This window comes from Vicugna pacos, chromosome 5, assembly GCF_048564905.1.
Source record: "Vicugna pacos chromosome 5, VicPac4, whole genome shotgun sequence".
NCBI lineage: Eukaryota > Metazoa > Chordata > Mammalia > Artiodactyla > Camelidae > Vicugna > Vicugna pacos.
Window position 1 is genome coordinate 88841292 of NC_132991.1, and position 24012 is coordinate 88865303.

The 24012-nt window shown below is 41.6% G+C and overlaps 1 protein-coding gene across 2 annotated transcripts in view; it reads left to right on the top strand.

Moving 5' to 3' along the window:
- CAB39 (calcium binding protein 39) overlaps positions 1 to 24012 on the top strand; it is an 81116-nt gene that overhangs the window by 51396 nt on the left and 5708 nt on the right. For both annotated transcript variants that reach the window (XM_072961833.1, XM_072961834.1), the window contains exons 3-7: positions 5559 to 5723; positions 7807 to 7925; positions 13005 to 13173; positions 20304 to 20363; positions 22850 to 22915. In XM_072961833.1, coding sequence (XP_072817934.1) covers positions 5559 to 5723; positions 7807 to 7925; positions 13005 to 13173; positions 20304 to 20363; positions 22850 to 22915 — 579 coding nt within the window. The remainder of the gene's footprint in view (positions 1 to 5558; positions 5724 to 7806; positions 7926 to 13004; positions 13174 to 20303; positions 20364 to 22849; positions 22916 to 24012) is intronic.

The following is a 24012-nucleotide window of genomic DNA, read 5'->3' on the forward strand; positions in this document are numbered from 1 at the left end:
ATGTTAAGAGCATCAGCAGTGGTATCACTCCCAGAAATACGGGACAAGGGACGAATACCAGGCATCGGGCAAGGCCATGAGTTCTGTTTTAGATGCGTTAGGTCTGAGGTCCCTTGAGGCATCCAATTAGAGACATTTTGAGTAGGCTGTTTAATATGCTAGTAAGAGAACTGGATTAAAGATGGGAATCTGTGAGGCATCTGCATTTAAGGGTTAATTAAAGATGTGGGTGCGGATGAGATCACTTAGGGAGAGATGACAGAATGAGAAGAGGGCCTTGTGCTCTGCCTTGAGGAATTCCCAGTGTTTAAATGGCCCAGTCAAGGAGGATGAGCCGAAAAGGAGATTTAGAAGGAGCAACCAGCGAGACAGGAAGAAAAAAATTAGAGTTTTGGTAAGTCACAGAGGACAGGGAGGATCAGTTTTAAAAGAAGGTTGTAATCAACAACTTCAAGTGCTGCCAAGAGCACACATGTAATGAAGACTAAAAATTGTGTTTAATGGCAGGCAGGTCATTGGTAACTGTCTTAAAGTTATAAAGTACTAGCCATAGAAGGCACATGGGATTGAGGTGGAGAGTGAATTGGAAAGATATGTGGGCTATAAAACACAGGTAGGTGTTTTGAGAGGTTTAATTGTGGGTAGGCAGTAGCTGGGAGTGGGTTATGCAGTCAAAGGAGAGCTTATGTAATTTTGTTAATGAAAATCTTGATCATGTTTAAAATTGAGTTTGAGGAGAATCAAGTAAGGGGGAGTTGACTATATGAGAAGAAGATAACAGATGGGATGAGATCCTGAGAAAGCAAGGAGGTGAGTGGAATCCAGAGCAAGGAGGGTTAATATAGGTCGAGGGGTATAATGGTTAGCAGATGAGGGAATTTCATTGGTGTTTTCCTCCACACTCATGATGTAGGTGACAACGTCGTCTTCTGAAAGGCAAGAAGAGAGCTTTACGTGTGAATCCAGGGCGTCTTTAATCTCAGAAATCCCTTAACTAGCTTTCTGTTTCCTTGCTTCTCTCCTCTGTTTTTCAAAAACAGCTTTATTGCAATATAACTTGCACATCATGCAATTCACCCACCCAAAGTCTACCATTCAGTGGTTTTTAGTTTATTCACAGATAATGTGCAACCACAACCGTGGTCAATTTTAGAAATTTCATCACCTCAGAAACAAACCCCATGCCTTAAAATACACCCCCACTTCTTACCCATCTTTTGCTGTCAGAAAGCATAGAGTATGGTCTGAATTCAGATTCAAAATCATATCATGATTTCAAAGCAGAATATAAAACTCAGGCACATGAAGGGTTGTTAAAAGCCCCCAAACTTTGATCTAGTCAAAGAAGCAAAGGGGGCTGAGGTCTACTACGTAGGGTCACTGAATAAAATCCACAGATAATATACTCAGAAAACCTACTAATTGCCAGATTCTTCCCTGTCAAAGAGAATCGTCTTAAGAATGAAGACTAATACAATGAAATTGAAAAGGCAACACATGTAATTAGATTATAAAAGAACATTTACTGCTAATAAGTGATTTTTATCACCTGGCTCAGAAAAAGTACATGCTGAGATACTTAAGATTTATATATGGGATGATGACAGACTGCTGTCTGAAATCTAAGGCATTAACAGAATAGAGTAGTAACAACAGACTGGAAAAGGTAAAGAATTCTGCTTAATATTGATACTGAATAAGGTTTCATGATGGGATTAGTAGGAGGATAATCTATAAGCATTTAGAAAAGAAAGCAGTAGTCAATAGAAACCAGCAAAGACTTAGTAAAGAAGTCATACCAAAGTAACTTTATTTCATGTCCTCTTATTCAGGAAATATGGAGGAAATAGTATATTCATATTTTAATCAGAGTAGTTAGCAAAAAGCCTTTTGAATATGATTTGGAAATAAGTATAGATATAAGTGGCTGAGCAACCACACCCAAAAGATTATTAGCCGATTGTTGCTGAAAAGAGGGTGATGATTCAAAGGCTCCATTCATATCTACTTCCTTTTCAGTATTTTGGTTAGGGATTGAGGCATGGGAGACATACCTACCTATCAGATTTTCAGTTAATACAAATGAGAGCTATAGCTGGCATACTGGATGTCCTTCAGAATTCAGAAATACTTCCACAATGTTGAATGATGGGCTGTTAATGAGATTAAGTTAAATAGTGAGAAGTATTAAAGCCATCATTGCAGTGTTATTCAAAGATCTGGCTTTGAACGAATTATGTGATATAACTGCAGAAAATCTTCATGGCGGTCTTGAGCTACAATGACATTTGCAGCGTTTGCAGGAAAGTGGCTGTCTGGTGTCTTCTGCATCATTCCATCTGGATAGAGTTGAAATGTTAGTCCTGCCTTTAATAAGGAGGACAGTTAAAGAAGCTGAGCGGAGGTTTTTGGAGAAGACTATTTGGGGAAGACAGACAAGCTGTTTTCAGTGAGGAGCCTTTATGTGGAGGAGACGTTAGGAGACTGGCTTATCTGCATTGCAGGCCCAGGACCAGCAGACACTATGGTGAGGCAATGTTTGTCTCACTATAACATTTTCTAACAGTTGTCTGATTCTAAAATCTGTTCATACTCATTACTGGACCCTGGAAATATTTAAAGTGAAGCAATGTGACCATTTGGTAAGAGGATTATGAGGTTGTAAAAGGGAACACCGTGGACCTAGATGATTCTTTAGGTAGCATAAGCGTTGCTGTCCTCTGACTCTGTGTTAAGTAATCTCCCTGAGGTATATTTCTGGTCATAAATACTTCCGTTTATTTAGCTTTTTATAGCCTTTATATTTTTCATATACATTTAATAACCTGCTTTTTCTGTGTATTGGCTGTAACTGTTTTGTTTTATAGTGGTTCTTTTAAGATTTACAGTGTATGCATTTAACTTTTAGTTTGTCTTCAAGAAATAGATACTGCTTCACATAAAAAAACCTTACAACACTAACCTCCCTTTGAGTTACTGTTGCCACATATTCTTGGTCTACATATGTCATAACCCCAGAATACAGTTACTTAAACAGCCAATTATTTTTAAATACTAGGAAAATCTTTTATATTTATTTGCATTACTATCTCCAGTGTTCTTCCTTCTTTTCTGTATATACAGGTTCTCACCTTGAATCTCCTGCCTGTAGGACTTCCTTAAACATTTCCTATAACACAGGTCTGCTAGTGACAAAATCTTCCAGCTTTTCTATGTCTCAAAAACTCTTATTTCATCTTCATTTTTGAATGATATTTTTACAGTGGGTTGTAGGATTCTACAATGACAGTTTAGTTTTGTTTTTCCCCAGACTTTAATGATGTTCTTCCACTATTTTTTGACTTGCATCATTTCTGTCAGGAAGCCTGTTGTCATTTTTTGATTCTTTGTAAATTTTTTTTCCCTCTAATTGCCATAAGTTTTTCTCTTTATTGAACTTAAGCAATTTGATTTTTCCATGCCTTGACATAGTTTTCTCCCTGTTTCTTGTGCTTAGAATTTTTTTTAAACTTCTTGCCTCAATGGGATTACGGTTTCCATCAAATTTGGAAATTTTTCAGTTGTTATGTCTTCGTATGTTTTGTCTGCCTTCCCCCTCCTTTGTGGACTGTAGTTACACATATGGTAGACTACAGTTACACAGCCAGTATCCTGATGTGCTCTTCCCCCCCCCTTGTGTGTTTCATTTTGGATAGCTTTTACTGCTCTGTCTTCATATTTACTAACCGTTTCTTCCATAATGTCTAATCTGTTAATCCCATCCAGTGTCATTTTTGTTTCAGACCCTGTAGTTTTTATTTTTTTTATTGAAGTAGACTTGTTTACAGTGTTTCAGGTGTACAACAAAATGATTCAGTTATACATATACGTATCTATTACTTTTCAGATTCTTTTCCATTATAGGTTATTACAAGGTATGGAATATGGTTCCCTGTCCTTAGAGCCTTGTTGTTTATCTATTTTATATATAGTAGTATCTGTTAATCCCAAATTCCTAATTTATCCCTCCACCCCCACCTTTAGTAACCGTTAGTTTTTTTCTATGTCTTTGAGTCTATTTCTGTTTTGTAAATAAGTTCATCTGTATCATTTTTTTCAGATTCCACATATGAGTGATATTATATGATATTTATTTTTCCCTGTCTGACTTCCTTCACTTAGTATGATAATCTCTAGGTCCATCCATGTTGCTGCAAATGGCATTATTTCATTCATTTTTATGGCTGAGTAATATTCCATTGTGTGTATATGTGTGTGTGTGTGTATACACACCACATCTTTTTTATCCATTCATCTGTTGATGAACATTTAGGTTGTTTCCATGTCTTAGCTGTTGTAAATAGTGCTTCTGTTGAACACCGGGGTGCATGTATCTTTTTGAATTAGTTTTGTTCAGATACATGCCCAGGAGTGGGATTGCTGGATCATATGGTAACTCTATTTTTTAGTGTTTTAAGGAACGTCCATATTATTCTCCATAGTGGCTGCACCAATTTACATTCCCACCAAGAGTGTGGGAGGGTTCCCTTTCTCCACACCCTCTCCAGCATTTATTATTTGTAGACTTTTCGATGATGGATGTTTTAACTGGTGTGAGGTGATACGGTAATTTTTGTTTTTAAGTGTTTGATTTTGGTCTTTTTTTTTTTTTATGTCTTCCTTACCTTTACTTAACATGCTCGTTTTTTGCCCTGAATATATTGACAGTAGTTATGGTAACTTTCAATGTCCTTATTTAATTTCTACCATCTGTGTCACTTTGCAGGGCTATTTCTATTGATTGGTTCTTCTCCCCCGTAATGGTTGTGTTTTCCAGTTTCAATTCTTTCTAGGCTTGCTTTTCATTGTTTGGCAGGACTAGAGCAGAAAGTAGTCCAGGACTAATTTTTTATAACAGCAGAGACAAATCCCTTTGAGAGCTCTGCTTGCTGCCTGTGAATATGAGGTTTCCCATCAGGTTGATGTGAGCCTTGTGTGAGCTCCATGGCTCTGTTCCCCGGCCTGGGGTGCTTTCCTCGTGTGCATGTGCTTATCAGTACTCGGCTGGAGAAGCAAGTGCGTCTTTGCAGGTCTCTAACACCTGTTCAGTGCCTCTCTCTGCTTTCTGGTACTTTGCGCTGCGGAACTAGCACGTCCCCTTGGCCTCCGTAGATGCCGAGCTCGGTTTCCTCATGAGGAGATTGCCTGTTCTGCCTGTCTTTCCCTTCCTGTGATATGGCCTAGAGATTCTGTCTGGGTAATAAGCCAGGGCAGTTGTGAGGTTCACTTCACTTGTTTCCCTTCTTTCAGGGCTCGCTGTCCCTTGCTGCCTGAAGTTTCATGTTTAAAATTCATTGTTTCATATATTTTCCTACATGGGCGCACGTGCACACGCACGCGCACACACACACACACACACACACTCAGTGTTTGACTCCTGAAGTTAAGGATGGGGCTTTCCCACTCTCTTGTACAAAAATCTGTGGGTACATAATATATGGGGACGGTATTTAGCAAATGTACATATGCTGTTTATGTTTGTTTAAATGAATTATTTTTCTCCTCTCCTACAAAATCAGGCTACAGAAGAAGTTTCCAAAAATCTGGTTGCCATGAAAGAAATTCTGTACGGCACAAATGAAAAGGAGCCGCAGACAGAAGCAGTGGCACAGCTCGCTCAGGAGCTGTATAACAGTGGCCTCCTTAGCACCCTGGTAGCTGACTTACAGCTTATTGACTTCGAGGTAAGAAGTCAATTTTTATAGTTCTTTTCCGTGTGTTCTCTCCTTTGAAACTCCTTACGATTCCTGTTGGGCTCTTGGCTCAGGGGAACTGCCCTGCAAGCACGCCCAGGCTGTCTGCCTAATTAGCGGGGCCAGGGCAGGAGCTCAAGGGTGTCTCGGGCTTAGGCCAGGTTCCCCCCGCTACCCCCCTGTTTCACTACATTGTATGTGAGGTTTCTTAGGTATTCGTTATGCCCTTTCATTTAGGTTGTACTTAATATACAGCTGCTGTTTTACGTAATTCACTGATCTTTGGCTCTCAAGGAATAAACAGTCTAAAGAAGCATAGAGTTTTTGAGATAGATGAGATCTTAGAGAACATCTAGTTATGCCTAATTTTTTTAACTTGTTGAGAACTTACTACAGCAGAGATTATAGGTGTTTTGTTTGTTTGGCACTGCTTTTAAATATTTAAATTAGGGTAACTTAAACTGACAGAGGAGATTGTATACACAATTTTGAATTTCTGGCTTCTGTTGAACTTTTGGCAGCACTGGGCGCGTGGTCCTGCACGGCCCCCTCCGCCTGCCACGCCGGAGGCATCCGCACTTGGGTTTGCTGCAGGCAGCACAGCTTGCTCTTCTACCTCAGGGCCTGCTGCACTCGTTTGCATTTTCTGACCAGCCCTGGCAGGCATCTGAGATCCTTTCCCAGGCTTATACAGCCAGATCATACCAGATCTGATGGTTAGATATTCAGTGAATTTAATAGTGAGAAGAATGGCCCTTGATACCGTTCTGAGAAGCGTGTAATGAAGGTTTCTGGCGTGGTCATGAGCAGTCTCCTCTTTGACTCTTTGTCGTAGGTGTGCTTTGTTTATCATTCTGAGGGATTGGATATCTATGCAGGTGTTTGAAAAACCAGGGGGGGAAATGACAGACTTAGAGACAGATTTGACTTTGGAGAAGGATGGGAAGGTGTGGTTCATAGGCTACTTGAGTATATTACCTGTAGATAATAAAAAAGAATAAAAATGTATTTCTGTCCTTTAGAACAGATACAACTATGATATTTCCACTTACATAGCTGGTTTCATGTATTTTTAATGGAGTATCAAATTCCAACAACAGTTTTTATTTCTGCTGCAAAGGTGGGAATGCACTGGAACATCCAGTTCCTTCTTTGTCTACCCACCCAACTCCCCAACCTGTACCCCGAGTTTAAAGTCACTTGGGACTTTAGAGACATAAATTTAAAAGAAATGTGTGCCCTTGAAACTGGTTCTTAGAGATTGCCGTTACTACTCCAGACCTAGCACAGGCCCCAGGGTGATCTCTGGAAAGCCAGTGTTTCACTCACTCCCCAGCAGACTTGTCAGCCTCACAGCAGGTGGCTGCTCTGAAACATCTCTTGGAGTCTGCTTCTCTGTTTGTTGATTCTTGTGCAGCTTTCTCATTATAAGATTCACCATATAGCGTTAACATCGCGCTATTTTGTTTAGTAAAATACAGTGGTATAATTCTGATCTCTAAACTATTGCATCATGTGACACTTAGTACCTTCGTTATTAATCCATGTAAAGCTTTTCCCAAGTAGAGCTAGTTTAATAGGATATATCTACTTACCATTAAAGCTTAACTTCTTTGAGAATTCTTTCACTTTTCTTATACTAGCAGAGTATAGTTTCTCCTTCTACCACTATAAAAGGAGGCTATCTGTATTGTTTACAGTATGAGCATCCTACTTGAAGCTTCTTGTTCCATTTGGGTGGGAATCAGACCGCTGAACAATGTAAGCATATAGCAATGTTTTGTTTTTTCATATCTGAGTCAGCATGATTCTAAGAGTTAGAAATGCTTCAAATTATATGAAGTAAGATTTCACTTTGTCAACACATTATTCATGTCAAAAATATTTTACTATTAAAAGTTAGAATTTGGAATTATAAAGGAAATAAAATAAGAAACTTTAATGTCTATGAACATTTTAAACTAAGATATTCAGTCATAATTATAAATATGCAGTGCCTTGATTTTAGTTTATTTGGGAGAGTGGATGGGCATTTTGATACTTAGTCAGGTAAATATTTTTATCTTCCTAATAGGGCAAAAAAGATGTGGCTCAAATTTTCAACAATATTCTCAGAAGACAAATTGGTACAAGAACACCTACTGTTGAATACATCTGCACCCAGCAGAATATTTTGTTCATGTTATTGAAAGGGTATGTATAATGTAATAAAATTTGCATTTTTGACTTGAAAAATACAAAGGGAAGATGGTCTTGGGCAAAAACAGTATGGTAAATGTGGGAAAGCATTTTCTCTGTAGTTTGAGCAGCTCATTTTTCCATAGATCTTGAACACATTTCTGTCCTTAAAATTCAACCTGTGAGCTAAATTGAATTTGAAAATGCCCGTGGGGTTTTAAAGTTAGGTGAATTGTGATGCTTTAAATTCTCAAATCATGCATGACTGAAGAAAGACGTAAGTCCTTTGTGGCCTTTTTTCACCACTCTAAGATGTAAAAACCTTAATTATATGAAATACCAGTTAAATCTTATAGTTAAAGACATCTTATTTGGACATATGTGCACACTGTAAGGCAGTAAAGGCTGCCCAGTAAGTGGAGCGTGGACGCTGTATAGCTTAACCTTCTTCAGTCTACAAAGTCATGTTTATGGCATTGTCCCCTTTGCAGTGCACCTGTGTGTGTGCATTTGCTAACCCACTTAATTTGGTAATTCACACTGCATCTTCTTAGAATTACTGTTGGACTAAGCAGGCATTTATCTTTGGGTAGCCTGTCAGTTTCAAAACAAACAAACAAACAAACAAAAACTAAAAAAAAGCCTTACAACTGAAACTTTAAAAAAATCCTCTCTCCCTCCTCACTGATTGGCAGAGTAGCCTCTTGTTGTTTCACACCAGAGCGGTTGCTAGCTCTGGGTACGGTGTGCATCGGTGTGTTCTGTTAAATTGACGGGCGAGCGTTTTACTGGCATGACTGTTGACGTGAATCAGCTTGCTCCCCTACCCTGAGCTGCACAGCTTGCCTCCCTCTGATTCATATCTCTGTGGTTTAACACTTCCCCCAAGTTCAAACTTGTTTAGGCAAATCATGAGTCAGTGCGTGTGTTGGATGCCAGCATCCTATTTCCTTCATTCTAGTTCTAACTATCTATGTTGCTTCCTCAGATGTTGCCATACAGAATTTTTGGCATCTAATTTTTTGTTGTCTCAATCTAGCACTGCATGTGTGAGCATGTAGTGAGTAGCCTGACATTTTGGTGTTCTTAGAGCAGCTTCCAGATGCCTTTGTGTATTTTTAAAGCCAATATTCCTTTTTCCATAGAAAGCAGTGGTTATTAAAATCTATAAATTAGTTAACTCTGCCTGTGTTTTCACTTTAGAATAGCAAGGGGTATGATACGAAAAACATTGTTAAATATCATATAAAGTCAGACTTTTGAGATACAATGCAAAGAAAGGTTTAAGACTCTCCACTGAGCTGGCCAGAGCAGAAACCTCGGCGTAGGGAGGTGAGAAGCATGGGGAAGCCCTTGGTGTTGGGATCCAACAGAACCCCTCCCCCAACCCTTTTTAGTTTTTAATGTGGAAAATATACATAAAACTGGAGGGAATAATACAAGAAACCCTTCTCTCCTGTCACCCAGCTTCAGCAGTTACTAACATTTTGTCATTCTTGTTTCGTCTATTCCTTGCCTCCTGTTTTCTTCACACACATCACTCCAGTGTGCAGCACTAGTACATAATACATAAAGGATTGTTTAACATAATTATAATATCATTTTAAAAACCTCACATCTTATACCCAGTCAGTGCTCAGATTTCCTTGATTTTCACCAAAAATGTCATTTTTCGGTTACTTTGTTTAAATCAGTTTTCAAGCAACTTCACAAACTGAATTCGGCTGCTGTGACTCTTAAGTGTCTTTTAATCTGTAATAATTCCTGCCCTCTTCTTTTAACACCATTTATTTGTTGAAGCAACTGGGTCATTTATTTTGTAGAAAAATCATATATTTTAGATTTACACCCTGTGGTTTCACGTATCATGTTTATCTAGCCTCTGTTCTTTTTAACTGGTGATCAGGTCTAGAGGTTTGATTAGATTTGGCTTCAGTTTTGAAGAATTAATTCTTCACGAATGGGGCTGTGTACTTCTTACTGGGCAACACTGGTTGTCCTTCTTCGGGTCATGTTTAGACTGGTCAGTGGGTGCACGTGTTGACGGTCTAATCTCTCTCTCATGAAGTTCTCCATCGACCCTTCACCTAAACGTTTTCAGTACCCACTGAGGATCACTGCCTAGATTCAGAATGGCGATTTCCTAATTCTATTATTCATTCGCCATATAGTAAATGTGTTTCATTCCTCATCAGTGACTGCTGTAGGAAAAACAGAATAGATGCTTGATTTTTTCCACTTGAATTATCATTTTTTTAGTATAAACAGTTGGTACCCTAGCTACTTCCTTAGATGAGCAATGAGTATATTACTATTTGAAGCATCATTATAAACTCAAGTTTTAGGGGGTTTTAAAATATATTTGATGTGTTTCAATCCATTACAGTCATTATGACCAAATTTTTATGTCCAAATTGCCCTGTCTTGGGCTGTCGGGAGCTCCTTCAGATTGGCTCCTGTGTCTTTTTGGCAAAACCCCATTAGGCTTTGATAGCTTCCTTGCTGTCTGGTCCCTTGCTCATTTTGTGCAGGTTCCTGCATGAGACCCAGAAACAGCCATTTCTTCCAGGAGCCTTGTGAGCTACCTTTTTAAGATTTTTCTGCTTTTGTTGATTAATTAGTTTGAACTACTTTCATGCAATGTGATTATCCACCCAGGTTAGAAGTTCTTTGATGTTAGACATTTTGGGGGGTTATGCTGCCAGTATTAGCCTGCATTTGAAAATGATCTTGTTGCTAGTGTTAGTCTGCATCTGTGGGCAGTAGATTTTTTCACTGGCGATTTAAATGTTAATGTGCTCTCCGCTCTAGTGCTAACAGGTTGTGCAGCATAACTGTTTGCCTTGTACTCATTGGTTTGTGGTTTAATCATTCAAGATAAGCTTGACAAATTGCCATCAAAACCTGCCCTACTTGTTGTACGAAAGTATCTTACCCTCGTCTCTCTAGTCTCCTGCCTGTTACAGGTCAACCGAAATGAATTATGCGATCAGCCATTTTGTGAGCAGACATTCTAATCACCTAAAAGCCAGTCAGCATTCCAGCTGCCATGCTGCAAGTGATACAAAGGAATGTAGTTTTGATCTGGTTGAGGGTCTGTGATGAACATTTGTACAACAAAAGGATGCTACTACTAGATACCCGTGCTATTGGATTTCAGGGGATAAAACGTGGGTTTAGGCAGTAAGGCAAGAGTTGATAACAGAGTAGGACTTAGGATTGAGATTCCAGATAGTTTAGAATATGCATAGACAGAAAAAAGGGAGTAAGTACCGGGGCAGAATGAGCACGGTGATCAGCAACAATAGGGAGATAATCAGAATGTGCCCTGGCCTCGTGGTGCCTCTCAGAGGAAAAGTACCTCCTGCAGGGAAGCCTGCAAGTCATAGCCCAGAATTTTGTCCATTTGATTAGCAAGAAGGAATCATTTTAAGGTCCTGAGCTGGAAAGGCTATTGATACACTTGTACGTTGGGTAGATCTGTTAAGATAACAGCTTGAACAAAGATGCTGGTTAGGGGGCACTTGCATGAGTAGGTGTGACTTCATGCAGCAGTGGGAATGGATCAAAGGAAAGGAAACTGAGTTATCTCAAGTATTAAAAAGTAGTGGTGAATTGAAGATGGGAAGATTAGGAGTGGATAAAGAGGGAAGGTTTAGAACTGTGCTGTTCAATACAGTACCTGCTAACAGCATGCAGGTATTTTTTTTAATTAATTTAAATCAAATAACATTTAACAATCAGTCATACTAGCCAATTTTCAAGTGCTCAGTAGACAGCACAGATATAGAACATTTCCATTATCAAAGAAAGTTCTGTTAGACCTGTTTTAGACACAAGTAACTGAGACAAAATAGTGATGCCAAATTAGACCCAGAGAGTTGATGGTAGACTTTAACTGAAGTTGTCCAGAAGCAACAGAAAACACCTAAGTACAGTTCAGGGTGGCTCTGAGTGGGGCAATTTAGGAGTCATGCTGGGAGCCATGAGGTCATAAGGCCGGTCACTAGCAGGCCAGAGGCAACGGAGGAAAGACCTCAGCCAGGCAAGAAATAGGAACAGTCAGGAGGTAGAAAGGAGAACTGGGAGAGTTTTTCTTTCTTTTTTTTAAAGAGAGAGAAGCAAAGATCTGCATGTCAGGAAACTAGCAGAATTTGTGTTATGAGGAAAGACCATTTATTTTAGCCAAGAGAAGGCCCTTCCTAGTAGAATGTAGGGAAATGGAGTCGATGGCAGGAAACCAGAGGACACTGTGAGTGGGGAAAGAGATTAAACCTGTGCCTGCATCTTGAAAGGAAGTGGAGGAACAGAGCGATGTTTCTGAGCAGAGTAGCAGAGTCCAGTCCGAGAGGTTTGGTGTGTGTCAGAACGGAAAAGGCTGCTAGGCTGAGGGGAGAAGGAGGTTTTCTTTCTGCTCATCGGGCAGGAAGAGGCGAGAGGCGTTGAGATGGGTGTGAAAAATGGCCGTGCTTGGAGAGCTGATGAGGGATGTCATGGGGTCGCCTGTGTCCACTGAGAGAGCCCTTGGGCCATCCCTGACCCGGCACTTGGTGACATCCTCAAGGCTAGGCTGTCAGCTTTGTGGTATTTATGTGTTGCCAAGAGCCTATTTTGAGTGTTACCTTGAAACAACTGAAGTATAAATGCTGTATATTTCATAGACCCATTTAGGTACTATGAATTTAAGAAACTATTTTGTATTTCATATTGTTTTCTGACTCAGCTTTTGGTTTTTCTGAAGTGTTGAGAGTACCACATGTAAAATTAACCCTACTGGAGGTGTGATCCTGAACACTTCTCTTTTAATCTTTTAGCTTAAGTAATGGACTTCAGTTCACATGATCATCCTCATGGCTATTACTTTTCTTTGGTTTGAAGCAGTCACCACCAACTATTGTGTGTGTGCCCTCTAGAGTCAAGTCCTCTGAGCACCTATTCTGCTCTAAGAGGGATGCATTTTGTAACCTGCTCTGGTCAGTTAGGACACATCTGAAACTTCCTGTTCTAAAAATTGGAACTGTTCAGTGTTGGAGTTTTTGAAAGGCAGTAATTGGGGAAGAAGGCAATCATATTTATCTTTTTTTCTTTTTGCAGGTATGAATCTCCAGAAATAGCTCTAAATTGTGGAATAATGTTAAGAGAATGCATCAGACATGAACCACTTGCAAAAATCATTTTGTGGTCAGAACAGTTTTATGATTTCTTCAGATATGTCGAAATGTCAACATTTGACATAGCTTCAGATGCGTTTGCCACATTCAAGGTAACATAAAAACTATAGAATTCTAAATACATGCAAGTCAGATTAATGGGTGTGCTGTTGTTTTCCCGAAACTTTCTACCCTCCAAGACTGTGCATGGCTGCCCTCTAGCGGGGAGACTTTATAGTGTGTGTGTGTGTGTGTGTGTGTGTGTGTGTGTGTGTGTGTGTGTGTGTGTGTGTGTGTGTGTGTGTGTGTGTGTGTGTGTGTGTGTGTGTGTGTGTGTGTGTGTGTGTGTGTGTGTGTCTGTCTGTCTGTCTGTCTGTCTCTCTCTCTCTCTCTCAGATATACACAGTAGAGTCACAGCTTAAAAAAGGTCGGAAAGGTCGATTCTAAAGTCTTTCTAAAAGACCGAAGTCCTATATGGTCAAAAGTACAATTTTCTGTTCAATTGCCAATCAAATACGGTATATAGAATACAGTACATGTAAAAATCAGATTTCTCTCCTGCATTGGAACATATAAAGCATCAGACAAAGCAGTTGGCCTCTGTTCAGGGCCGTGTTAATTTGGAATATGCGTGTCTTTAAATACTGGAAGCACGTTCAGGACAGGGATTTCACTATTATGAACAGGCTCGAGGGCGCAGTGGACTTACCTCTCCCATCTTCAGGCCAAAGCTTGTTTATTAAACGCAAGGGGTGGGGGGGGGCGGGGGCGGAGTCACTGGAACTGTTCCCGCTGCTGCCTGCCTTGTCTCCCTGTTGTATGTCTGTATAATTTAAGTACACATATGGTGTGGTTACCACGGTATAATGTGCACAATTTTGTTTTGAGTTGCACAGTTGAGTGCTGTTTAAGGTATATAAATAAAGCAGTAATCTTTATTAGTGCTTTTCACAATGAGAGCAAGTCTTTATATGTTACATTCCCTTATATAAAGTGTCTGACCTCCTAAGTGAATATTTAGAACTGCAGTTTCATCAGAATTTAACATACTAACCATGCAGATGACTGTGTTCAGGAACCATGAACACTGTTACAGTGAGAAGTGGCCACTTTTCTTGTGAGGGTTCAGTTTTATATATAAGGAGCTGCTGAGGTAATGAGCACACAGCTTGTCATCTGAATAAAATTTGTCCCTTGGGGCGAATGAACATTCTTAAAATAGGATGAAAGCCTGGGGACCTTTCACATTGAATGAGAATAAGGTAATAATGTAAGAGGTGCCTAGGGATTATCAGAGAGGTTGTCAGAGGCCTTAGGGTAAGACCTCAGATATTTATATGCTGATGTACAAAGCAAAATGAAATGCATTTGAGATTGTAAGGTAGAGTGGTAACTATAACATCTTAGGGATCACTGCACTTGGTGGGATGGGACTCAGGGTTAGGATATACTGGTGGAAGGCTGTGCCCCATTCAGGAGCAGCAGACCTGTTATGAAGGGAGGTTTAGCAGCACCGTGTGTCAAGAAGGGATGGAAAGCCAGCCAGGACCCGAGAGTGGAGCACTCTGGGAGCAGGAGGGTGGGGACAGAGGAGAGGGGAGCAGCAATGGTGTGAGAGAATGCAGGCAGGCCACCTGCCCCAGTGGAGGAAGGACATGGGAGACATGCTCCTGGCACAGATGGCAAAATTGGCTAAGAGGTGAGAGAGATGTGCTCACTATGTGCCAGAAATTGATTCACAGTATTTGACAGTCTTGGTTGGCCTTGCTGATAATTTCATCTCAGTTAGGGTAGCTTCTTTGAATGAAATTCTCATCAAGAAGATGGTGGTGATAGGATCACTGTGAGTAAAGCAGCCCTGTCAGGGCTTGGTAGCCAGTGCAGGAGGGACCGGGCAGAGGGAGGCAGGTGTTCTCCACCTGAAGAAGGGAAGCTTTAGAAACTGTGTAGGATTCTAAGGATGAGCTCGGGACAGAGAGGAGTGAGGAGCAGGCCTGGCTTCTGTATCTCAGCTGCTCCTGATGACCAAGAAAGGGGGAACTAAGGCCCCTGAACAGAGAGCTCTCCAAGGAACAAAATTTAGTACAGCCCAAAACTAAGCCGATATAGGAAAGGCACAGACCTATCAAATAGACTGAAGCCACACCCACCCCACCCCACCCCAGGAAAGGCCACCCAGCGCAGGGAGAAGGACCAGCAAGGATGATCTCACCTTCGCACCAATGAAGGTGCTGACAGGAGGGAAGGAGGACCACTCCTCTCTGGTTTGCCGCTGTTCCTCTTTGCAGAGAATATTTTTATAATGGAAGAGAAGAGACCCTTAGTTCATACTCTCCTTTGAGAAAATGTGACCAGAGCTACCTTCCTAGAAAATGCATTCTACACACAAAAACCTCCAAACAAATGCAGCTCATCCATAACCCTGGATTTCAAGTCTGAGGAGCAGGTGCTGAGTCTTAAAAGGAAATTTAAACTACCTGCTTGAAATGTGTCCAAGATTCATAGCTCGAGTGAATGGGTACTGGGATAGTAAATCAGCAGCGAAATACTTGTTTGAATTTTTTTTTTTGAAGAATTAAGGAGACGGGAAAGGGCATCAGAAGGCCAACAAATTTATTTCCAGTTTTCCAGAAGGAAAGAAGGTAGATTCCCCAGAACGGCTGATGGCACTTGGATTTTAAAGTTGTATCTGTGTGAGGTTCTAGAAAATATTGCTAAAGAGATGATTTCTGAGCATTTTGGAAAGGAAACCACACACCCATAGCCAGCATGGATTCACTGAGAGTAAGTCAGTCCTACTGGTCTCATAGATGCCAGTAGATCAGGGGGCTTGAAGGCACAGCTGCCTGGATTCAGTTCCCAGCTCTGCTGCTGATTTAACTGCAGTCCTCTCATTTGTCAAAACCTAGGTAATAATACTAGTATGTCAGGTTCACGGTGCCCCCACATAGTATGTCTGAGGTAAACAGTAGCTGTTAGGATTATTCCTTTAGGACAGTGTGGATGTATCAGATGTTGAATAATTGTGCAGGTCTCTTTTCATGGAAACAGTGAAACGGTAGGCACTAGATGAGGTTTCAGAGTAGTAATTCATGAAGAGTTCATAACTTATAAGGTGACAGAAAATGAATTGCCACCATCCTGGAGAGAAATTTTCTGTGGATTTGTCTTCACTCGGCACAACTGAACATTTTTGTTAAAGACTTGGATAAAAAGTGACAGAGCATACTTACCAAATGTATGCCATGATGGGATAGAGAGCAGAAAACAGAGGTCCTAAAATAAGGCTTCATAAAGGCCCAGAGAGGCCAGAGAGAACAAGGTGAAGTTAAACACGGATAACTGGTGCGGTCTTTCACTTGAGGACCCAGCTCTGTAAGTGTGAGATCTGAGAATAAGGCATAGTAACAGTTGATACTAAATGTAGTCGTTGCCAAGTGTAATCATTACTGAAATGCAGGTAATTTCGTGTCCCACCCAGACAACCCTGTGAAGGAGGTATTGTCATTATCTCCTTTACAGATAAGGAAACTGAAGCCTAGAAGTGTTGGGTGAAGTCAGACAGTTTATGGGGAATCCAGAATTTGAACCGAGGCAGTCTGACTCTGACTGCAGAGCCTACTTGAGTAAACAAATTCTGAATATGTCCACTAAAATTAAACAGCATGGTGCTGCCGCCCCAGAGCTACCTATGACCACATAGTGTGTGATCTGAGGAGCTGTTGACGGTCTCGCCCCACTATGAGCTTATAAGGTAACAACACATAAATGTGTTCCGTTCCAGGCGCTACACTTTAAGAGGCACATAGACAAATAGATGACTTTCAGAAGACAGTAGATGGTGAGGGGGACTCAGAACCTGTCATTCGAGGAGTGGTTAAAGGAACTGGACGTATTTAGCCTGGAGAAGAGAAGACTCGGTAGGGACTTGCCATGAGAACACTACTTGTCTTTAAAGTGGGGTCCTATAGAAAATGGGTTAAACCTATGTGTTGACTCTGACAGATTCTGGAAATAACCTGGGGATAGGTTTTGGCTAGCACAGCAGGAACTTTCTAACTTTAAGAACTGCAAAGGCGAACCACGCAGTGGGAAGAATCGAGTCTCTTGTCCTTGGACGTAGTCGTCAAGCACGAGTTTGGGCCACACGACTTGCTGAGGCCCTGTGAAAATCAGCTCCCTGGGAGCAGTGTTTCTTCAGGCATTCCAGGGCTGTCTTTGTCACATGATGTTTGGGACCCAAACTCACGTAATTTTCGGGAATCTTTTTAATTCAGCCCACCCTAAAAGTTGGCTGCTCAATCTGCTGGACTTGGGAGATGATCCCTGACCTTTCTCCGGATAATAGAATTTAGGTAGGTTGGGAAGTCAGAAATCCTGCTCTTTCTGCCCTCCCTGCTGGCTGACCCAGCAACTTTGCTGGTCTGGGACCACGTGCACCCTGTCAACTTTGCACGTCACTTACCAGATGCTGACTATATGACCATTTCCCTTCGTTTTCTAGTCTGTTGGTGTCTGACTCCCTACCCTGCTTTGAGCTCTCCAGAGCTCTCGGCTCTAGTCCAGATCTCAAGGAGGTAGAGGCTCTGCCCAAGTCCCCGCCTCCTCTTTTCCCAGCTTAGTGACAGCCTTGTTCCTGTGTGCTGGCTCCCAGCAATTGTTTCTTCCCTGCTAATGTTTTACTCTCCCTGCCAGGCCCCACATGGCCCTTCTTAACAAAGGGCTTTCCTCCTGTCATGCACTGGGGTCCGGCTCCTGCTTTCACGGTCTCAGGAACCCTTTCCCGTCTCTCCTACTGAAGGCTATGGAGATGTGATTCCTAGATTGGCGGAGGTTTCCTGAGCTTCCTGGTCTTTTTAAGCCAGATGATAAAAAGCAGAGTCACCGATGGGGGCAATATTTGAGGTTCCCCCTTGTGTGTGGCCCAGCTGTGATCCTTGGCTCGTGCTGGGAGAGACAGCCTTCAGGGCAAGCAGTCTCCTTACTCAGACCAAAGGAAGAAACTCTTCCACAGCATGTTTAGGATCTCCGCTTTTCAGAGAAACACTTTCTACCTGCCTGTCCCTGAGAATGCAGTTGAGAGCCGTAGTCTGTAAGCCCCCTCCTCTGGCATTCTCTTTCATCAGATTCATGACGGAGCAGCGAGCGCCCGGTTCCTGTCGCTGTACTTCCTCATGCTGGCCTCCAGAAAGACTCAGCCACAAAACAGTCAGCCTTGCCTGGGTCCAGACAGAGCAGTCCTTAAATTGGCATATTCACTGTTTCATGAGTCTGGAGTGCCCACCTTGTGTTGGGCACTATTCCTTAGGTGCTGGGGTTCAGTGGTGAGCCGTCCAGACAGACCCTGCCCTTGAGGCTCCTACACAGGCGAGACCTTCATAAACAGATCATAGTAGCATCTTAGAGGAGGGACACGCTCTTTAAGAAGCATGCTTGATAAATTCGCTTAAAGTTGGCACATTCCTCTCTCCCTCACGTCTGATGCCGTGGACCCATATACTCACATAATACAAATTCTTCTTCCCCCACTGTCTCCTCCTTCCCCATATGGGGAAGCCTCATATCATTTTTCTTTCCAGATTCGTGAAGGTACTCAAAATAAACTCCAGGTTTTTTAATTTTGCCTGTTTTAATCCCCAAGGGGGATTTGGGAGGAACTGGGTAGCTCTTCCATGGTCATAGGACACATACCCTATCCAGCAGTTTGGACACCTGTAAATCTTTGGGGTGGAGTTAGAAGCCTTCTTAAAGCATACTTTGAAGATTGCTTAATGTGATGTTTTCCCAAACATGTTCCCTGATTCTGTTGGTTCATTCATTTATTAAATATTAAGCTCTTATTATGTGCTGGGTACTGCATGGGTGCTGGGGGTTCAGAAGTTAGTGAAAACAGACCTGACCTTTGTATTTATAGAATTTACAGTCTACCGTGAGTGAGACATTAATAAAATCATCCCACAGATGTAAAGTCATAACTGTGACCATGTTTTGGTGCCAGTGACCAGTCAGGAAGGGCTCACTATGGAAGTGATGCCTGAGTTGAGGTCCGAAGGTAGTAAGTAACCAGGCCAAGGGGAAAGCCTGTGCATAGAAAGCCTTTCAGGGAAGGATGTTAACAAAACAGGGAACAGAATTGCTCCCTGCAGAATCTCTTGATTCTTGAGACCTGATGGATTCCCACCGGGGAACCAGAGTTGCAGCAGCATTTCCACATTTGTTGGCCATGGAACATTCCTTAGAGCGTTTTTCAGGACCAGTGTTGTACTGGACATACTTCAGGAAACACGAGTTCATTGTAACCTGGGTAACTCAGAACATAAAGAGCAAAGAAAACAAATATGGAAAGTTGTTTTGGAGAAAGGGAATTAATTATTGGCACTGACCTCTCCGGTAGGCAGCTCTAAAAGAATTCTATTAATTAAGTCACCAGAGATCAACTGGCCGTTCCTGCTGTCACATATTCCCATTCTCATCCCCACCTGAGGAGACCAAGGCTAGTTCATTGCTAACTTCTAGGTCCTTGAAGGCAGGGACCACATCTTTCTGTCTGCATAGCCCCAGCACCTAGAACTTTACCTGGCACATAGTAGATGTTTTCTGAATGAATGATCCTTGAGTCGTTCCCAGGGAAAGCTGTGGGATGAGGCCTAAGCTCTATTTCATAGGGATGCAGAATTGGACTCTAGTTCATGCTGGCTTTGGTTCCACGTGTCTGCAGCATTAGTCCGCTGACTTACGAGCTGATGTTGTAATATGATCGGACTTTTGAAAAACTTTCTGCCTCTGAAAAAAGATTGCAGTCAATATGAAACTGAATTTAGGAAGAAAATGGGACCTCCAGTACTTTTTCTAATAAAAGAAATTTCCTTTCTCCACCAGGAGCAGTATGCTATTTGACATTTTATCACAAATGTTTACTTTTACTTCACTTCAATTCTTGATTCCCTTTCATTGGGTTTTTATCTCCATTGCCTTTCATGTTTGCTTTTTAATTTTTCCTTCTAAGAACTATAGACCTGTGACAATCATAATCATTACAATAACAATTTCAAATCATTTTTGATTTTATTTGCTCTTGCATAGAATCAACATTTGCAATACAATTTATGCGCAAGTGTTTTAAAGTATAGTAATTTTTAACTACAGTTTTTATCAGGTAAAATGGCGTGGAATGTTTAGGATTCTCTTTTCTAAAAGAACTTGAATGCTAAACAACTGTAAAGAGTATATTTTCTTTTTCTAGGATTTACTTACAAGACATAAGTTGCTCAGTGCAGAATTTTTGGAACAGCATTATGATAGAGTAAGTATATTAAACACTATTTTAAAATAGCAAATTGTAGATTTTGTTACCAGAAATGAAAGATTTTAATTAGATTTTGTACCAGAATATGTATTTTGGAAATACAATGTTAGTACTTGGTGCTGTAATCATTTTTCTACTGAAACAAAGTATAGGGCATTACTTGGTCAGAAGCAGAATTTTATCTTTTTGATGACACACCCCCTTGCATCTTTTCTTGCTTTAGAAGAGGAAAATAAAGGCACTTTGCTGCTGAATGGTAACACACAGTTAAAATAAAAGGACTTCTTAACTTCCCCTTATTTTCCGTTAGTTGCTCACAGTCCTGCTGCTTCTAGACAGACGGAAAGGAGGTAGCAGCTGATAGAGCACTAGCCTGGAGAAGGAGGCAGCCAGTTCTGCCCCTGGCCCGCTGCTGACTCGTGGCCATCACTGCAGGGGGACTGAAGTCTGCCCTCCTTTGTAAAGTGAAGACATTGGCGTGGCCCAGCGACACGGCCCCCTCCAGCTTGAGTTGATGTCAGACTTCCCGATGGTAGAATCCCCAGAGGTCTGTAACCAGTTCTGAGTACACTGCCAGCCTGGCAGCTCCGATCGTCACAGCAGCAGTGTCCTGTGTTGCCTTCTGCCACGTGTCAGCTCTGCGCGCCACGCAGCCACAAGCACTTCCTTCTGCGGAACTAGTTACATGTACGCGTTGTCCAAGATCTCAGGGCGCTCCTAGAGAAGTTACAGTAACAAAGGGCCACCTAAAATTTCTGTCTCTTCCCCACGATTTGGCTTGGGTTTCCTCCTTCCACTAGTTGTTTGAACTTTTAAAATCCTGGGTATTATTAACACCTCATTGTTCACTGTGCTGGTCAATGAAAGCAGAAGAGTCTTGGAAGCAAACCTATGCTTTCTAATTCTTTCATTACTTTCCCTCCCACTCCAAGTAGCGTCGTAACGCGGTGCCAAGTACGTAGTAATTCCCTCATAAGTAGCTTCTTAAATGGCTTAAACATTGCTGGTCAGTTTTTTTTATTTCTGTCCGGGTGCATTTGGATGTGGGTGTGTTTCTTTCTGTTGGTGCCATTTTGTTGGTGCCTTTTACAGTAGTTAGAAGCGTGGGCCTCAGCACCAGACTGCGTGCAGTTTGGCTTCAAGTCCCAGCTCCACCGTGTGCTACCAGACCTTGGGCAGCCGCCTTCATCCACCCTCAGAGTAGCTCCTGTTTACTGCAGGGCTGTCCTGAAGGTTAGACCATGTGTGTCAAGTTCGTGACATAGAGCCTGGAACACAGGAAGTATTTAATAAACACTGGCTATATTATTTTTACTACCACATGGTCTCAAAGATTGTTTTAATTGAACATACGAGTATCTTATTTAAAGCCTGCCAAAGATAGAAACTAATTTCCAAGAAATTTACTACAGGCAGTGACATCAGTTTAATTTTTAAATATTTTCCTGTGTGTTATTAATGGATGACATCAGGTGACAAGATTTTAGAAAATTTTTGTGCAAAACTGACAGAAAAGTATATATATGCACAATGCAGTCAGATATGAGGGAGGAGATGGCAAGTGGGAAGATGTGTGCAGTTTAAATTATGCCGGGGTGGAGTTATTGCACAAAATAATGCATGCTCTCAAATCTGTATATTTTGGCTTTGAGCTTTCTAATAATCAAAGCATAGGGGGAAACAAAACCAACTGAAAGATCAGAGTATCTGTAAAGCAAAACATGCTTGTTCAAAAGAAACAACCTTTTTTAGCACCGGGACCTGAAACAAATTTCCCCAGTTGGCATCCTTAGATGGGAATTGAATTAGTGTCGTGTAGGCACGCAGTGCCCGAGGGTGACTCTGCAGTAAGTAAAACGCTGGGCTGAAGCGCCGCTCGCAGAGAGCAAGCCTGGAGGAGCTCACACAGTGCCCGTCCTCTTTCCGTCCCATCCCTTCTTCCTGAGCCAGGGGTCTAGTCTAACCAGACAGCTCTCCTTGAGAATAACTTCAATAATTCCCGCCTTCTGTGGGACACCTACCTATTTAGCAGTGCTGAATTTGTCCTCTCAATTTTTAATTATTTTCTCTTCTTGCTTTGCAAGAACAGGTAACTTTTTTCTTTGTTGTTGTGCTTTGGACTAGCTGAGTTGTAACAAATACCAATTTTCTAATACCAAAAAATGAGAGCTGACTCAACAATGAGAAAACAGTATGAGGAAAGGGAGTTAAGTTTTGTGCATATGGAGTTTGGGTGACAGAAGAGGACCAGATTTAAGGTATCTGCACTCCTTGCTTGAGCAGGGGGGTTGGTACGAGGAGCCTTTTTCACGGAGGTAACCAGCAGGTTGTCACCCCGAGGATGGGTGTGAAACAGATGGGAAGAGGTGAGCTCGGGCAGCAGTTGGCTTTTGTAGTGTTAGAAGTTTGTACCTAAGCTTTTTAATGTTACCTACCAGTCTTAAAAAAAAAAAAATTCTGATATGTGTTTTCTTGTCTTTTAGTTCTTCAGTGAATATGAGAAGTTACTTCATTCAGAAAATTATGTGACAAAAAGGCAGTCGCTCAAGGTATGACACGTTTCAAGTAATTTATCTCTCCACTCCGTGCTTGAAATGTGTATTTGGGGAAAGGGATATATGCTGGTAGGAGTCCTAGACCTTTGCAGGGAAAGTCCACGGTCATGATTTTTGTGGAAAGGAGCAGGCTTCAGCAGTGGTCCAGGCAGGGCCCCTTCCCCTGCTCACTTCCTTGCGCATTAGGGATACCAAAATGGAATATACAGAATTTTGGAGAAGATTTAATTTCTTAGCAATGAAGTATTTTAGATTTCGAAGCCTTTTTTTTTTAACACTTAGACGCATATCAGCGAGTTGAAGGCAGTGCGGGTGCTGTGCTCCCCGGGATGCTGCTGGGTGGCTGGCACGGGCTTGCTGTGCGAGGGGAGGGCACGGCCGGGGGCAGTGACACTGGGAACCATAGACGGGTTTGGCTGCTTTGTGTCAGAATAGGATGTGGGCAATTCCATTTGAAATTAAATATAAGATTTAAAACTCTAGAACAAGGGTTGGCAAACTACAGCCCGTGGGCTGAATCCAGCCCACTGCCTTTTTTTGTAAATAAAGTTTTATTGGGAAGAGATACATTCATTTATTTACATATCATCTGTGGCTGTTTTGGCTACAACAGCAGATATGAATGGTTGCCCCAGAGACTGTATGGCTTGCAAAGTCTGAAATATTTACTGTCTGGCTCTTTACAGAAAGTTTACTGACCACTGATCTAGAAAGTTCATACCTCAGTTAATAAATGCACACCCCTCATTCTGCCAGTTAGTGGTCCTGACGGGAGCTATAGATGGAATCACAAAGGATTTGGGGGGAGGGGAAATTGTAGTTCCATTTATATTTTTTGCCAGGTCCATTTTAAATTCTACTCTGCCCAGAGACCTTCCCCTCAGAGATGTCTGAATTCATTTTGATCAAGACACTCCATTCCTAATTCTCCTCCTACTATGAGGATATCACTCTTGAAAACCATATATTTCTGTGGAAATTGACTAAAGGACATCAGGAGCATCCATTGTACTTTGTGTCCTTTGATGAAAATACTCTCTGCCATCCAGATTTCCAAAAGATCCCTTTTCACCTGACCAGCTACTTCCTTC